This window comes from Schistocerca nitens, chromosome 1 (genome assembly GCF_023898315.1).
Source record: "Schistocerca nitens isolate TAMUIC-IGC-003100 chromosome 1, iqSchNite1.1, whole genome shotgun sequence".
In the NCBI taxonomy this organism is placed as follows: Eukaryota; Metazoa; Arthropoda; class Insecta; order Orthoptera; family Acrididae; genus Schistocerca; species Schistocerca nitens.
This window is the reverse complement of record NC_064614.1, coordinates 991,589,956-991,606,583: the sequence shown is the minus strand read 5'-3', so window position 1 is coordinate 991,606,583 and position 16,628 is coordinate 991,589,956. Positions and strand designations below refer to the sequence as shown.

The following is a 16,628-nucleotide window of genomic DNA, read 5'->3' as shown; positions in this document are numbered from 1 at the left end:
ATTCAGAAGGATGTAGGTAGCAGTAGGTACTGGGAGATGAAGAAGCTTGCACAGGATAGAGTAGCATGGAGAGCTGCATCAAACCAGTCTCAGGACTGAAGACCACAACAACATCACATAACAGGCTCATAAAAATAAAAACCTATCTTCATTTAACATAATTTTAGTTTTGAAAGATGAGTAAGTGACTCATTTTTGAAGCATTTTAAACGGTTCCAAAATGTATGTGAAAGGTCCAAAGACAAAGGTTTCAATTTATACAACTTCTGTGCACTCTATTTTTTTTACTGAAATTAGCCAGTCAATGAATGAAAAATGTGTTCCACTGCTTCAGTATCTTCCTTTGAGAGAGTGTGATGCCTTCCTGTTGCACCAACAGGAACTGGATCACTTACAACCTTCAACAAGTTGTTAACAGGAAGTGAGTACCAATGGCATTGTTGCTGTTCTTCAGCTGGAAATCTATATCCAGCAGCTGGTCCAAATGGTAGCATAAATTTCACTACAACTTCGTTTAACTCATATCTGATGTCTATAATCTCTGCAATCCACCAGTCACAGTCATACACACGTGCCACAAACATCCCCCTCTCAGGTTGTGAATCTGTATGTTATCCTGCTGTTTCCGAGGTGTTGGCCGAATGAACGAAATTTCTTCTTTCTTGCTCTTCAAAGTGTTACAATATGAGTTCGATAATCAGATTAGGCCCAAAAATGTGTCTTCTGAATTCCTTTCACAGGAGTAGTTTGTTTGGACCAGTCTTCTTTTTTCTGCTCACAGAATTCTTCAATTTCCTCTTTGGACAAAAGAATAAGGGCTGTGGATGGGTAAGATTTCACGACTCTCATAAAATTCTCAGCATTCGGAATTGCAGCTGTATTTGGTCTGCAAAGATTATGTTTTGTAACATGGTGCTTCAGCAGGCCGCCTACACCATCACAAGGCCCCTTCCCGTGACCAGTAGCACTGTATACGCAGTTGAGTTGGTGGCACAAGTAACTTACTCAATTCAAACAGCTGGTAACAATTTTTAAAATGACTAGGAGCACCATCAGAAATTATGATGATGATCTGTGCCCTTTTTTGCAGTTGAAGAATTTTGTGCATTGCTAGCGAAGTATGTGCTGAGTCAGGTCCTGTGTCATTACTTACAACTGCAGCACTTGTGGTCTTGTTTTGAAAATATGTCACACCTGTAAAAATTGAAACCTGTACGACTTGTGGGAGAATTACAGACCAGTTCTCAGCAAAATCACAGTGAAGCACTAAATATAGTTCTTCAGCTTGTACAAATCCTTTCCCTTCTGCAATGTGTTGTTGCAATTTCTTCAGATGCTGGTGTGTTACTGCTTTCACTGACCATTTATCAAGTTCATCAATGAAATTGTCAAACGCAATAGTTTTCTTACTTAATTTATTCTCTTACCATGTCATATATGTAGTTTCTGCAGAGTTATCTGCTACATCTTCCAGGCCAAGTCTCTGTAAAGACAGTCCTCCCTTTCCAGGGCAGTCACCACATTCTTGAAACAAAAATCTCTCGCTTTACATCACAGACCTCTAATGACTTCACATGCCCAAGCAAGGTGTCATATGTCACATGCTCCAGAAAGTTCTTCATAGTTATCGGATTAAACATACTGTTATGAAGTACAAAAGGAGCATAGGTTTCATAACACTGTACAAACTTTCTTGATTTGTCTATCATGTACTGTGATACTGACGGAACGTGGTTCAAAATTATTTTCTTTGAAAATGTGTCTAGAATAATAATTAAAACTTGCACATTTTCACTGCAGGTTGCTCAATATTTAACAGCCAAAATGATTTTTGTGAAAAATTCCTGACAGAGGTGGAAGAGCGATTTGGTTCATTTTCTTCTGAATATGAAATTTCTACTTTGAAGAGTGTGATCAGCTTTGCTGTAGGGTACTCATCCATAGCTTTAGCAATTTCTCTGCATTTTCTTATATGTAAAGAGCTTATGACTGGACTACACTGACCACGGTTACTTAACAAGACTAACACTTACCTCTGTATTTAACTGATTCAGGGTATTTAATACTTCCTCTATTGAAGCAAAATCTGCATCATCTGCACTGTGGGAGGCTTCACCTTGTTCAGATCCTATCATTGTTGTTATTCTGTTAAAATATGTAGAACACAAAAAGTTGTCACTGGAAACATCTTCACTTTGAAACAGAGTCTTTGAATGAGAACACTTATTCCCAACCTGAACAAAATCAGCTTTTTGTTTGTCTTATATATCAATTTTTTATGTTGTTGTTGTGGTCTTCAGTCCTGAGTCTGGTTTGATGCAGCTCTCCATGCTACCCTACCCTGTGCAAGTTTCATCATCTTCCAGTACCTACTGCAACCTACATCCTTCTGAATCTGCTTAGTGTATTCATCTCTTGGTCTCCCTCTACGATTTTTACCCTCCACGCTGCCCTCCAATGCTAAATTTATGATCCCTTGACGCCTCAGAACATGTCCTACCAACCGGTCCCTTCTTCTCGTCAAGTTGTGCCTCAAATTCCTCTTCTCCCCAATTCTATTCAATACCTCCTCATTAGTTACGTGATCTACCCATCTAATCTTCAGCATTCTTCTGTAGCACCACATTTCGAAAGCTTCTATTCTCTTCTTGTCCAAACTATTTATCGTCCATGTTTCATTTCCATAAATGGCTACCCTCCATACAAATACTTTCAGAAACGACTTCCTGACACTTAAATCTATATTTGATGTTAACAAACTTCTCTTCTTCAGAAACGCTTTCCTTGCCATTGCCAATCTACATTTTATATCTTCTCTACTTCGACCATCATCAGTTATTTTGCTCCCCAAATAGCAAAACTCCTTTACTACTTTAATTGTCTCATTTCCTAATCTAATTCCCTCAGCATCACCCGATTTAATTCGACTACATTCCATTATCCTCGTTTTGCTTTTGTTGATGTTCATCTTATATCCTCCTTTCAAGACACTGCCCATTCCATTCAACTGCCCTTCCAGGTCCTTTGCTGTCTGACAGAATTACAATGTCATCGGCAAACCTCAAAGTTTTTATTTCTTCTCCATGGATTTTAATACCTACTCCAAATTTTTCTTTTGTTTCCTTTACTGCTAGCTCAATATACAGATTGAATAACATCGGGGAGAGGCTACAACCCTGTCTTACTCCCTTCCCAACCACTGTTTCCCTTTCATGTCCCTCGACTCTTATAACTGCCATCTGGTTTCTGTACAAATTGTAAATAGCCTTTCGCTCCCTGTATTTTACCCCTGCCACCTTCAGAATTTGGAAGAGAGTATTCCAGTCAACATTGTCAAAAGCTTTCTCTTAAGTCTACAAATGCTAGAAACCTAGGTGTGCCCTTTCTTAATCTTTCTTCTAAGATGAGTCGTAAGGTTAGTATTGCCTCACGTGTTCCAATATTTCTACGGAATCCAAACTGATCTTCCCCGATGTCGGCTTCTACCAGTTTTTCCATTCGTCTGTAAAGAACTCGTGTTAGTATTTTGCAGCTGTGACTTATTAAACTGATAGTTCGGTAATTTTCACATCTGTCAACACCTGCTTTCTTTGGGATTGGAATTATTATATTCTTCTTGAAGTCTGAGGGTATTTTGCCTGTCTCATACATCTTGCTCCCAGATGGTAGAGTTTTGTCAGGACTGGCTCTCCCAAGGCCGTCAGTAGTTCTAATGGAATGTTGTCTACTTGTGGGGCCTTGTTTCGACTCAGGTCTTTCAGTGCTCTGTCAAACTCTTCACGCAGTATCGGATCTCCCATTTCATCTTCATCTACATTCTCTTCGATTTCTATAATATTGTCCTCAAGTACATCACCCTTGTATAGACCCTCTATATACTCCTTCCACCTTTCTGCCTTCCCTTCTTTGCTCAGAACTGGGTTGCCATCCGAGCTCTCGACATTCATACAAGTGGTTCTCTTATCTCCAAAGGTCTCTTTAATTTTCCTGTAGGCAGTATCTATCTTACCCCTAGTGAGGTAAGCCTCTACATCCTTACATTTGTCCTCTAGCCATCCCTGCTTAGCCATTTTGCACTTCCTGTCGATCTCATTTTTGAGACGTTTGTATTCCTTTTTGCCTGCTTCATTTACTGCATTTTTATATTTTCTCCTTTCATCAATTAAATTCAATATTTCTTCTGTTACCCAAGGATTTCTTCTAGCCCTCGTCTGTTTACCTACTTGATCCTCTGCTGGCTTCACTACTTCATCCCTCAGAGCTACCCATTCTTCTTCTACCGTACTTCTTTCCCCAATGCTATCAATTGTTCCCTTATGCTCTCCCTGAAACTCTGTACAACCTCTGGTTTAATCAGTTTATCCAGATCCCATCTCCTTAAATTCCCACCTTTTTTGCAGTTTCTTCAATTTTAATCTGCAGTTCATAACCAATAGACTGTGGTCAGAGTCCACTTCTGCCCCTGGAAATGTCTTACAATTTAAAACCTGGTTCCTAAATCTGTCTTACCATTATATAATCTATCTGATACCTTTTAGTATCTCCGGGATTCTGCCATGTATACAACCTTCTTTTATGATTCTTGAACCAAGTGTTAGCTATGATTAAGTTATGCTCTGTGCAAAATTCTACCAGACGGCTTACTCTTTCATTTCTTCCCCCCAATCCATATTCACCTACTATGTTTCCTTCTCTCCCTTTTCGTACACTCAAATTCCAGTCAACCATGACTATTAAATTTTCGTCTCCCTTCACTATCTGAATAATTTCTTTTATCTCATCATACATTTCATCAATTTCTTTGTCATCTGCAAAGCTAGTTGGCATATAAACTTGTACTACTGTAGTAGGCGTGGGCTTCGTGTCTATCTTGGCCACAATAATGCGTTCACTATGCTGTTTGTAGTAGCTTACCCGCACGCCTATTTTTTTATTCATTATTAAACCTACTCCTGCATTACCCCTATTTGATTTTGTATTTATAATTCTGTGTTCACCTGACCAAAAGTCTTGTTCCTCCTGCCACCAAACTTCACTAATTCCCACTATATCTAACTTTAACCTATCCATTTCCCTTTTTAAATTTTCTAACCTACCTGCTCGATTAAGGGATCTGACATTCCACGCCCCGATCTGTAGAATGCCAGTTTTCCTTCTCCTGATAACAACGTCCTCTTGAGTAGTCCCCACCCGGAGATCCGAATGGGGGACTATTTTACTTCCGGAATGTTTTACCCAAGAGGACGCCATCATCATTTAACCATACAGACTATTTGCATATCCACTTTTTTATGGATATGCAAATAGTCAGCATACTTCACTCTCCTGCGTCCCCAGTCAGAAGACATTTCAAACAGTCCTTTTCACTTAACACACTGCAACTGTGCCAACTGGCAAATTCCTCATGAAAAAAACTGAACTCAGTGGATGGTCTCAGATTTCTTAGAAGCCTCTTCAGTAAACAAATTCGCACTGAACAACTACAATACAGAAACCTGCAATGAACAACCATGACAAAGAAACTGACAAGAAACTACAACAGAGTGTACAAAATATCTGTAACAATGAAAGTGGAAAGGATTAACCGCAACAAAGACAATAGAAATAAACTCTGTAACAAATAAATTAGTAAGAAACAACTTCACTGAAGACATACATTACCCCTGGAAGTTAAAAAAAAGCTCTCTTTTACAGAGAATATAGTACTACAGGGTACTTACTAATCACAAGGAGGGGAAATAAATAAATAAATAAATAAATAAATAAAAATATCTAACTTTTCTGGACTAGAATTTTTAGAAAAAAATTTTTTTCTGTAAATTATACAAAAATTTCAAAAAGGTGACAGTACAAGAACTTAGACAGATATGTCCAAACGGAGGACACCATTGTAATCATAAAGAAATTTTCTTTCAAATAAAGAAACCCTAACAAAATATCTAGAACTGCTACAGAGATACAACATTTAAAAAAATTTTCCAAAATTCACATCTTCAAAATTGTGTTCACAATATCATCTTTGGAGGCCTCTATCTTGGGGCAGGATTTTTTTTTTTTTTGGAAAAAAAAAAACCAAAAAATATGTTTCTTACTTACTCCTGAATTTTAACATATGCTAAATTCAATAGCATCTGAGACTATGAAGGCAACCCTCCTGCCTGAAGTGATATGGGTTATGCCTACAATACTATACATTAAAATATGGTAAGTTATGAAACCTATGCTCCTTTTGTACTTTATAACAGTATGTGCAATCTGAACTTTATTTGTCCACACAAACTACTACTTGAGGACTTGGAACAAGCTGCAATTAACAGCATTTATTTGAAAAGAACTGATAAAACTGTAAAACTAAGGAATATGTTACATTAGTCAGTGAAGTTATTCTTTTAGTGTTTATAAGTTGTCTGCTATTATCTGTAGGGCAGATTCAATGCACATTAATTTGCAGACTACCCGCAACTGTTGATAAAGAAGAGGAATGAATGTTGGTCTGTGTGATCAGACCCTATGACAGCAGTGGCAGACCATTGTTATTAAGTTTATGGATCACACACATTACCCCAGTAGTATACAGGATGACAACTTACACAATTTCCAGTAATTAAAAGAGACAGACCAACAGACCTACATTCTGAATGCTATAACACAATGGACAGATGTCTCAGCATCGGATTTAATCTTTGTTGGTTGTTATTTGATAGAAAGTTTGTCACCAGAAGAAGTTAGAGAGACACATGATCAACTGCAGAGTTTTCCTGTTAACAAGAATTGTAACATGAGAATAATTTTAAGTGGAAGGAGATAAATTTCTGCTCGGCCCTACATCGTAAGTGTTTGCTCTGCCATAACCGTATTTTGTTCCACAAGTATGTGCATGTCTAGACTCAGAATTTTAGTTTTCATCAGATGGCTTGCCAATCTCCAACCATTTGAAATAAACGAGAAGCGTCAGTGTCATATTTAGGCTGCAACGAAGCTAAGTATCTGGACATCTACACCATGTTCGATGGAGAAAACGACAACTGCAACTAATGGGCACCTACCAGATCCCCAACCACAGTAGACAATTTAATTACTCTTACTGTTTCCTGTGCAAATGAGGACAATGATTCTTACAAGAAATTTCAACCACACCGTGTGTGGTTCCACCGATAATGTAAAAAACAGGAAAATTAAAAAGACATGCATGAAGATATTGTATACTAAGAGATAATTTCGATATTTTTTATGGCAACAGCAATCTACTACTAAAAATAAGAAATCTTTTGAAGTTTCGAAACAAAAATAATTCTAGTATTTGTGGCAGGGAAAACTGAAAGGCATGCTAAAAATCAACTCTGGCTACAGTGCCAGGAAACCTAACTATATGGTGAGTAATTACCATTACTTCTTATTTGACGTTATGTAATAACTGAGAGATAAATGTGCAGTTTACATCTTGCATTTTGTACTTGTTACAATTTAAACATAATTTGTTTTCTCCCAAGTCTGGTTCGAATGGCTCTGAGCACTATGTGACTTAACTTCTGAGGTCATCAGTCCCCTAGGACTTAGAACTACTTAAACCTAACTAACCTAGGGACATCACACACATCCATGCCCAAGGCAGGATTCGAACCTGCGACCGCAGCGGTTCCAGACTATAGCGCCTAGAACCGTTCGGCCACTCCTCCCATGTCTGGAATATGTGTTTTTCTTCATCATTTAAATTTTATTTCACAATCAAATTTGGCTCTCAATAAAGGAGATAAAAATACGTATTTTCATCTAGGTGCTCACCGTCCATTTCAACCAGCAGCTGGTTCAGAGTGTTTTCTTGTTCTGAATGGCCACCAAAGGCACGACCACCTCTTTTTCTACCAACTGCATCAATTTCATCAATAAACAGAATGCAAGGTGCATGTTTTCGTGCCATAGCAAACATGTCTCTGACCTGTCAAAAAGTCAAAGTTTCAAAATACTGTCAAAATAAAAGAATTTTAATTTCTGAACACACACATAGTTACTAACCCGAGACGGGCCAACTCCCACAAACATTTCAAGGAATTCAGAACCTGAAACTGTTATGAAAGGCACATTTGCTTCACCAGCAGTTGCCTTTGCAAGTAACGTTTTGCCAGTTCCTGGAGGACCTAAAACATAAACATAACATTAATTGACTGTTCCATTCGTTCTTGGTAGAATATTTTATACATTACGAATGAAAAAAGTCACAACAATGGTGTAATACTCTACTATATTTTTTTAAATTTTATACATAAGTTCTTTGACTGTCGTGCAATCAGGTACAAGGATGAATATTAATCTTCATAACTGAAATCGCATAACAGGCAAAAACCGATTTATAAAATAACAAATACTGTAGAGCATTACACCAGTTTGTGTTTTTCATTCAAAATAAAAAAAATAATAGTCTCAAAGTTCAAATGTTGAAAAGCAGTTATGTACACAATAAAGCTACGATAGTTTCTGCACAGTACATTTATCCATCAATAGCAAGTCATTAGGTAACATGTTGACAGCTTTAGATCTCTCAAATCTTTGTGCCTTAAAGGTATATGAATTGTTCTACTGATTAAAACAACGTCAACACACACACTTTTTCTGATTAATGTCTTAACACTTGTATTTTCATGCGAATGTACAATTTGGAATATATTATGATGCCTTCATAATGCCTTTGCCATTGTAATATTAAGGAATTAGCTTGTGGTGACTTTAGCATCAAATTCAAACGTTGGAGGAGATCAATGTGACAGGTGATGTACTGGTGAAGAAGTAAAATCTAAACTGGATGCGTACTATAACAGGGTTATACGCGGGGAGAGAGAAAAAAACCACCGGATATACCCTTTAAAAAATATATTTTTCCCCGGGGGAAAATACACTTTTACGGTGCTAAGTGACAGTAGGTTTTTTTCTTTAGAACTGCAAAACTTATCAATCCTTTGAATGGTTAAAATTTTATACATTGGCAAGTAACTTCCCGGGCGGGGGTGGGGGGTGGGGGAATGGGGAAGAGAAGTTCTGGAAAAAAAAAAAAAAAAAAAAAAAAAAAAAAAAAAAAAAAAAAAAAAGAAGGAGAGGCGTTTTGGAAAGACCTTTGATGTGCAGCAACATATAGGCTGCATATTTTCGTATTACGAAAGTATAAATTTGAATTGCACCAAACACAGCACGTTAGTTTTCGGAGCGTTGAAATCGAGACTACGATTTCCTTTTGTAAGCCAGTCATATCTCGTGCCACGTGATCTCACTAGCCGATGACAGCAGATATTCAGAGCATAGGACACGTGCTATTGTCAGCCAATAGCAAGATCACTGTTACGTAAAGCGAACACACAAAGAGGAAAAGTTCATAGTTTACATTAATATACCTACAAGAAAAGCTAAGCTTTTACAGATAATATTGGTCTCTAAGATTAATAAGCTACATGAGAAGCTAAGCATTCACATGTAACAACAATCTTTTTTTGCGTGTGTTATACTTTAAGATACATCATACAAATGTGCCAGTAAATTTAAAATAATGCCACAAATGTTTGGTCCTCTGGGCTCGAAATTCTTGTAGAAATTCATCCCACTTTCTCACACTTAACATAATTCAACTTGCGTAAAAAGAAATTTACTTTGGAAGAAACACTTTTTGAATCACCGTTCTCAATACTATCCCGAGACTTTTAGAAACAGGTTCGATTTAGCAGTTGCCAGAGAACGCCAGAAAACAGGTATTATTGAGCGTGAGCAGCTTCTGACGATTACTGAGGTACGACTGGATCCACTTTCCAGACTGGCCTCTAATTCCACAATTACTTAATTTACACACGAGAATGCCATGATCAATTACATCAAAGGCTTTACTTAGATCCAGAAATATCCCAGATAAATGTTGTTTATCATCCAATTCTTTTAATACTTCATTTAAGAAGGCAAACATTGCTGACTGAGTTGACTTTCCACCTCTGAACCCATGTTGGGAGTCACTTACCAGCCTCTCTCTATTTAAGAAAACTGTTAATCTTCTAAGGAACATTTTTTTCCATAATTTTGCTGAAGCCTGACAAAACAAACTGTTCTATAATTAGCAATATCACTTCTTGCACCCTTCTTATTCAAAGTGTTACTTTTGCAGTTTTTAGATTATTTGGAAATACACCACTCTCAAAAGATGAATTTACTATGCCTGTTAGTGGTTCCACAATAAATGTTGCACTAGCTTCGATAATAGCATCTGGTATCTCATTAACACCCGCTGAATATTTATTAGGTAATTCTTTTAGGATTCTTGACAGTTTCTCAGGTGTTGCTGGATACTGTGTCTGAATGAATTTTTTGATTGAGTGACTGGATGGCTGTTTGTCATGGTGTGTATTTATTAACTGCTTTGCTATATTTGAGAAATAATTGTTGAAAGCACTAGTAACATGTTGGGGGTCAGTTAGTTTACTTTTATTCATAATCAGCTCTATATTACTGTGATTAACTGGCCTGGTACCCATTTCGTTCCTTATAATTCTTTCCACATTTCAAAGTTGAAAGCCTGAATCTGTTATACACTATTAACAGGAAGCAGAGAGATTAACGGCCCAGGATTTTCACCATTTTGCATACTTTCCTCGTAAAGTAAGAGTAATTTTATATACTACCATTAGGGGCAATTTTTATAAGCTAGTAACTGCAAATTACAACAAAAAACTGTTTACGAAGTGATACTTTCAATAACCATGCATTGAAGGTGAACAACAGAAGTTTGCATCAGCATAGTGACGAAAATTGTGGAATTTTTCACTATACATGTCTCACAAACACATATCCGTAACATTCATGACATGTAAAACCCATGCTCGCCATTTGTTACAATGGATACACTTCTAGGGAATTCTGACACCTCACCACAAGTATCACACACGTCCAACAGCTGCGAATCTATTGCCATGGCAACCTAATACTGTGGTGCACACAAATGGGATGCCACTTTGTTACTGGCCCAAATGACATCTGATGAGAACAAAATACAACTAACCAGCAACACAGTTGCTGTCTTCAACAAGCTAATGCCAATAGATGTACAAGATGTCTTAAACCCACTGCCCACTGGAGAAAAATATGATAATATTAAACAATCAATGTTTAGTTTCTTGTCATAGTCAGAGGCAAAAAGCTTCTAAAAGCTCCTACAAATGGAAGAACTTTGATCGCATGCCATCTCAGCTAACTTGTTGTCTTTGAATTATTGTGGGCAATGCAGTGAACAAAGTCCGCCCATGAAACATTAGGCTTTCACAGTTGCTAGTAGATTGCCATAAAATTCTAATGGTGTTATCAGAGACCATGACGCACTGGCAGAAAACAGAGACAACACTGTGGAAGTGTCTCCGTAAACCAAGAGTTGAGCGAGTCAGAGAATTTTATTCAGTGTTATTTTGTGACCATTCACCAATCAAGAAACAGACCTGCTATATCACAAAAGTTTGGCACAGAAATTCTACCATGCTGCCCACCTTACGAAGGAGAATATCGCCCGTAATCTGTAGTGTTGGCAAATGATTCCAGACAGGACAGTTGTCGGCTATTCATAATGAAATAGGTGATGAAACTGCAATTCCTGTCCAACAATGGAGCTGACAAGTCCGTGTCTCCATCAATCCACCTATTGTGATATAATACAGATGACAACTACCTAAATATCTCAAATAGGTACACTTAAGACTTCCACTTTGATACATCAACCATCTTTGACTTCAACTAAGTTGCATGTGTTATTTATTTGTTGTCAGTGTAGCATATCCAATAATCCGCTACCCGATCTACAACAGTGGCATATATGTAATGATTCAACAACCTTAAGACAGTTGCTACTCACCATATAGCGGAGATCCTGAGTCACAGATAGGCACAACAAAAAGACTGCCACAAAATAAGCTTTCAGTCAACAAGGCCGTTTTCAAAAACAGACAACAGATACGCACATACACTCATGAAAACACATGTCTCACCCTGTGTGTGTGTGTGTTTTTTGACAAAGGCCTTGGTTGCCAGTGCTGATCAACACATTGCTGAAGCTGCTGGCAGTTGTGGATGCATCCACCATTACTGTGATACGATATTTGAGGTAGAGGATGTGCAGAAGTGTGGCCTTTCCTATAGTGGACTTCATTTAACTGAAAGCTGTTTTTACTTCTCTGCTGTAATGTGTATCATGGCTTCAGCAAACCCCTGAGGAATTTATGGGGTAGCATGGCCAAATGTGCAAGAGTGTGAATGAATCATCCATAGAAGTTCATTAGGCATACGAATTATCACAATTCATGAATGGTGTTGGGTTGTGACAACTAAGTAGTGGCTTCCACCTTGTTTCTTTGTTAACTGCCATCAGAAGGATGCATGAACTGCTCGATGGTATTTTTTTCACTTCAGAAGTAAGTGTTTGTAGTAGACAGCAGACACTGTCCTTATAGACAGCAGACACTGTCCTTATCTGGAGAGATTGCACTTCTAGGCATACTTACTCATATTTCAACTGATGTGGGTAGTCAACTATAGTCCCCATTCAAGTACTAGCAACACTGCTGAATATGAAACTGACAACTGCCTACCACCACCTATAACAAGGCTATCCTCAGATTTGTTCCCTATACTCACAATAGACCTGGAAATCAATGTATAATATATGTCATTTCAAATCCAAGCATCTGGCACAATATAAACAAGAAATTAAAACAAGTGTGAATGTAAGAAAGCTTTGAGACACAGACAGGCACACACAAATGAGAAAGAACACATGCTCGTTTTCAGAACAAATCATATGACAAGCTAGAGGACACACACACACACACACACACACACACACACACACACACACACACACACACGTTAGGACTGCATTTCTGTGGGGGAGAGCAGGGACCTCACCTGTCTGTGAAGGTCTGTTTGTGAGATCTTCAGCATACTGGGGAAGGAAATTTTGTCATTGCAAGTAAAGTGCCTACAGCTGGCCAGGCTGTTAGGGAGAGATTTTTTGTTGTGGAAGGGGTGACAGCTGTCAAAATGTGGGCAATATTGGTGATTATTGGATTCAATATGGACAGTGGTGTGGATGGAGCCATCAGAGGGGCATAAGTCATCATCCAAGAAGGTGGCATGTTGGGCCGAGGATTAGGCGAAGTGGATGGGAGAGAAGGTGTTGCGGTTGTGGAGGAATGAGGATAGTGTGTCTTAGCCCTGGGTCCAGATCACGAACTTAACATAAATGAACCTGAACCAGACCAGACCAGACCAGACCAGACCAGACCAGACCAACAGTCTGGGGAGACTAGGGAGGTTTCCTCTAGATGGCCCATAAAAAGACACATAGGAGAGTGCCACGTGGGTGTCCATGACCATGCTATAAGTTTATTTATATACCTTCCCATCAAAGGAGAAGTAGCTGTGTGTGAGGATATAGTTGGCAAGATATACGAGGAATGAGATAGTGGGTTTGCAGTCTGAAGGACAAAGGGAGAGGTAGTGTTCGAGAATGGCAAGGCCATGGGCATGAGGGATGTTGGCATATAGGGAGGCGAGTGACAACCACTTTTAACTGTGTCTAAGAACAAAGTTGACTATTCAGTACAGCAGAGCACAACATATTCGAGTCAACGGTTGCTTCACTACCTGTGCCATCTGGATTCTTCCCACCACCACCACCACCACCACCACCACCACCACCACCACCACCACCACCACCACCGTGCGCCGCACCCCATTTGCTCCAGTACCTGTTTTATCACATGCCTAGCTTGTACTCCTGCCATTCCTCCCTCCCACATTCCTACCCAGAAAACCTGCTGCCTCCCTGTAAGCTGCTAGCTAGCCCTGTTCCTGTCTCACCATTCTCTTTCCCTCTATCCACCACATCCAACACAGCATCCTCCCCACCCTAGTCCACCTGCCACAATACAATCCCAACATTGTGTGTCCAACCAGCACATGGTAAAGGAACAGGTGTGTGAAGTTTCTGCTATTCACTGAATGGTCTACTTTACTCTTAAATTACTTACATTATGCCATGATTTTACCTACTATATTTATAAGAAAGGTTTTATGTATAGATACCACATACGAGTTTTCCTATCCACTATGAAGGAATGTCAGCTGCCAGATGTCACTGTCTTAACAGTTCCTAATGTCGAGAAGGTAGAAGAGTTTATGTCACTGGGAGAACAATTAATGGATACACATATTAAGAAACAAGTAAAGAAGCATGTTGACGTAATTGTAATCTACTTTTACATCCATACTCCAGAAGTTGTCATAAGGCACAAGCGGGGGTACTTTGTACCACAACTAACCATTTCCTTTCCTGTTCCACTCGCAAATGGAGCAAGGGGAAAAACTACTGTTTACATATCCAATTTCTCTAGTCTCCATGGCTCTTACATGAAATATGTTGTTAGCAGAATTACTAATGCTGTATTTGAACATTAATGGATTGTTTTTCCTACTCATCTGTTTTAACTTACATTTTTTCTGTGTTTAGAGCAAGCTGCCAGTCATCACACCAACTAGAAATTTTGTCGAAGTCATCTTGTACCATCCTGCAGTCATGCAACAACGATACCTTCCCACACACCATAGCAATTTCAGAAAAATTGCTACTCACACTGCCCATTACATCATTTATACACATCGAGAATAAGAGTGGTCCTATTGCACTTCTCTGGGGCAGTCCTGACGACACCCTGATCTCTGATGAACACTCACCATCAAAGACAATGTACTGGGTTTTATTACTTAAAAAGTCTTAGAGCCACTCAGATATCTGGGAACCTATTCTGTATGCCAATAGCTTCGGTAACAGTCTGCAGTGGTGCCCCAGTGTCAAACAAATCTGGAAATCTAGGAATATGGAATCTGACTTGTCCTTCATCCACAGTTCGCAGGATGTCATGTTAGAAACTGGCAAGCGAGTTTTGCATGACCAATGCTTTCTAAAACTGTGCTGATTTATGGAGATTACCACTTCCTTACAATCTGTGTGTCACCAAGTGACTTCCATTCTTCTTTTTCTTTCCCTTCCAAGAAAGAATAGGGTGGTTTGTACAAAGAATGTCTCGCTCACCACTGTCCACTATGATTATATTGAAAATTGTCAACACATATATGTAGTACCTGTAGACACACCTTTTCTGATGGTAACACTTGTTTCAATTTCTAGCTGCACCAGAAGCTAACAAACCTTGTATTTAGCTCCCCCATTAAAAAAAAAAAAAAAAAAAACACAACAACAACAACCACACACACCCCTCCAATTCCAGTGATATGTGATATATTTATGATGAGTCTATAGCAAAGCAATGAGAGCAGCTTCACGTGATAAGCCTATCACCATGTACTGGCCAACACTTAAATATCATCTGAACACTTGAGAATATTACACAGCTGTGTTAACATATACTTTTCCCCTATTTGATATAATTATAATAGAAAGTAACTCTGCAAGCAGGACCATACAAACAAGTAACACTGACCAGATAATGTGTTATCCTACCCCATACGGGTTCTTTTATTGGGCCTACAAAGAGGTACAGGGTCAGTACATAACATTTCCTGAGCAGTGTTTGTTTTCTAGATGCTTTAACTACTACTAATCATTCAACTAGCTCCTCAATTGGCTGAGTGCATCCTGTTGCACCCCTCCCGTTAACAAAAATTCTCTGGCAGTAGCTGAAATTGATCCCAGATCCTCCAAATTTCAGACAGACATTATTTCTGCTAAGCTACGGAGGCAGACTAAGATGATACAATGATAAACAGCAAATAATCAGGTTATAATAATAACCATAATGCTAGCACATTCTAAAGAAAATAAAGAAACAGTAGAACGATTGTTACAGAACATTTCAGTGGAAAAGTTATCTGAGTGCAGTATGTGTACTCATAACAATGTGATTAGAGGGAATAAAACAAAAATTTATGATGTACAATTTCATTAATAAAGGAAGATACTGAAATGGGATGCCCAGTCATTCTGTTACAGTATATACCTCTTATTTCTACTGAAATATGTAAGGATACAAAAGTTATTTACCTGTTAATATTGCACCTTTGGGGATTTTAGCTCCTAAATCAATGTACTGCTGAGGATTCTTGAGAAAATTAACGAACTCCATTATCTCCAGTTTAGCTTCTTCACACCCGGCAACATCCCTACAAATAGATAAGAACTTCTACTAAACTGTATAGCTTTATGATGAAACAAACTGAGCTGCACATAATTTACAGTCAATAATCACCTGAAACAGTGAAATGTTGATAGTATCCTCACCCACTCAATGGCATGAGAATGGAGCTACTAAAGTCAAGTGAACAGATCAGTCACGGAATTATGCAATATTTAATCCATTTAAAATAACATCTGTTGTTGAAATTCATGAGTTTGGGGGTGCAGTCAACACAGCTGACCCCAACTGCAACTACATATAGGGAACATGATGTAGCTTGTATTACTGACTGTATACAGCCTAAGAATTCTGTAGTGTGGAGACTATTGTCTGTTATGGCTGAGCTTTGATTCTGCTTGGGGGTGGAGTTCCACACAAGTGCAACTGAGTCATTATCTCTTACCAACTGCATAATATGTGCCA

General features: G+C 38.5%; 1 protein-coding gene across 1 annotated transcript in view; it reads right to left on the bottom strand.

Moving 5' to 3' along the window:
* Positions 1 to 16,628, bottom strand: part of LOC126195210 (AFG3-like protein 2) — a 150,643-nt gene that overhangs the window by 54,766 nt on the left and 79,249 nt on the right. Inside the window, exons 7-9 of the mRNA XM_049933730.1 lie at positions 16,073 to 16,191; positions 8,014 to 8,135; positions 7,783 to 7,936 (exon numbers count right to left, since the gene is read on the bottom strand). Of these exons, the coding sequence (XP_049789687.1) occupies positions 7,783 to 7,936; positions 8,014 to 8,135; positions 16,073 to 16,191 (395 nt within the window). The remainder of the gene's footprint in view (positions 1 to 7,782; positions 7,937 to 8,013; positions 8,136 to 16,072; positions 16,192 to 16,628) is intronic.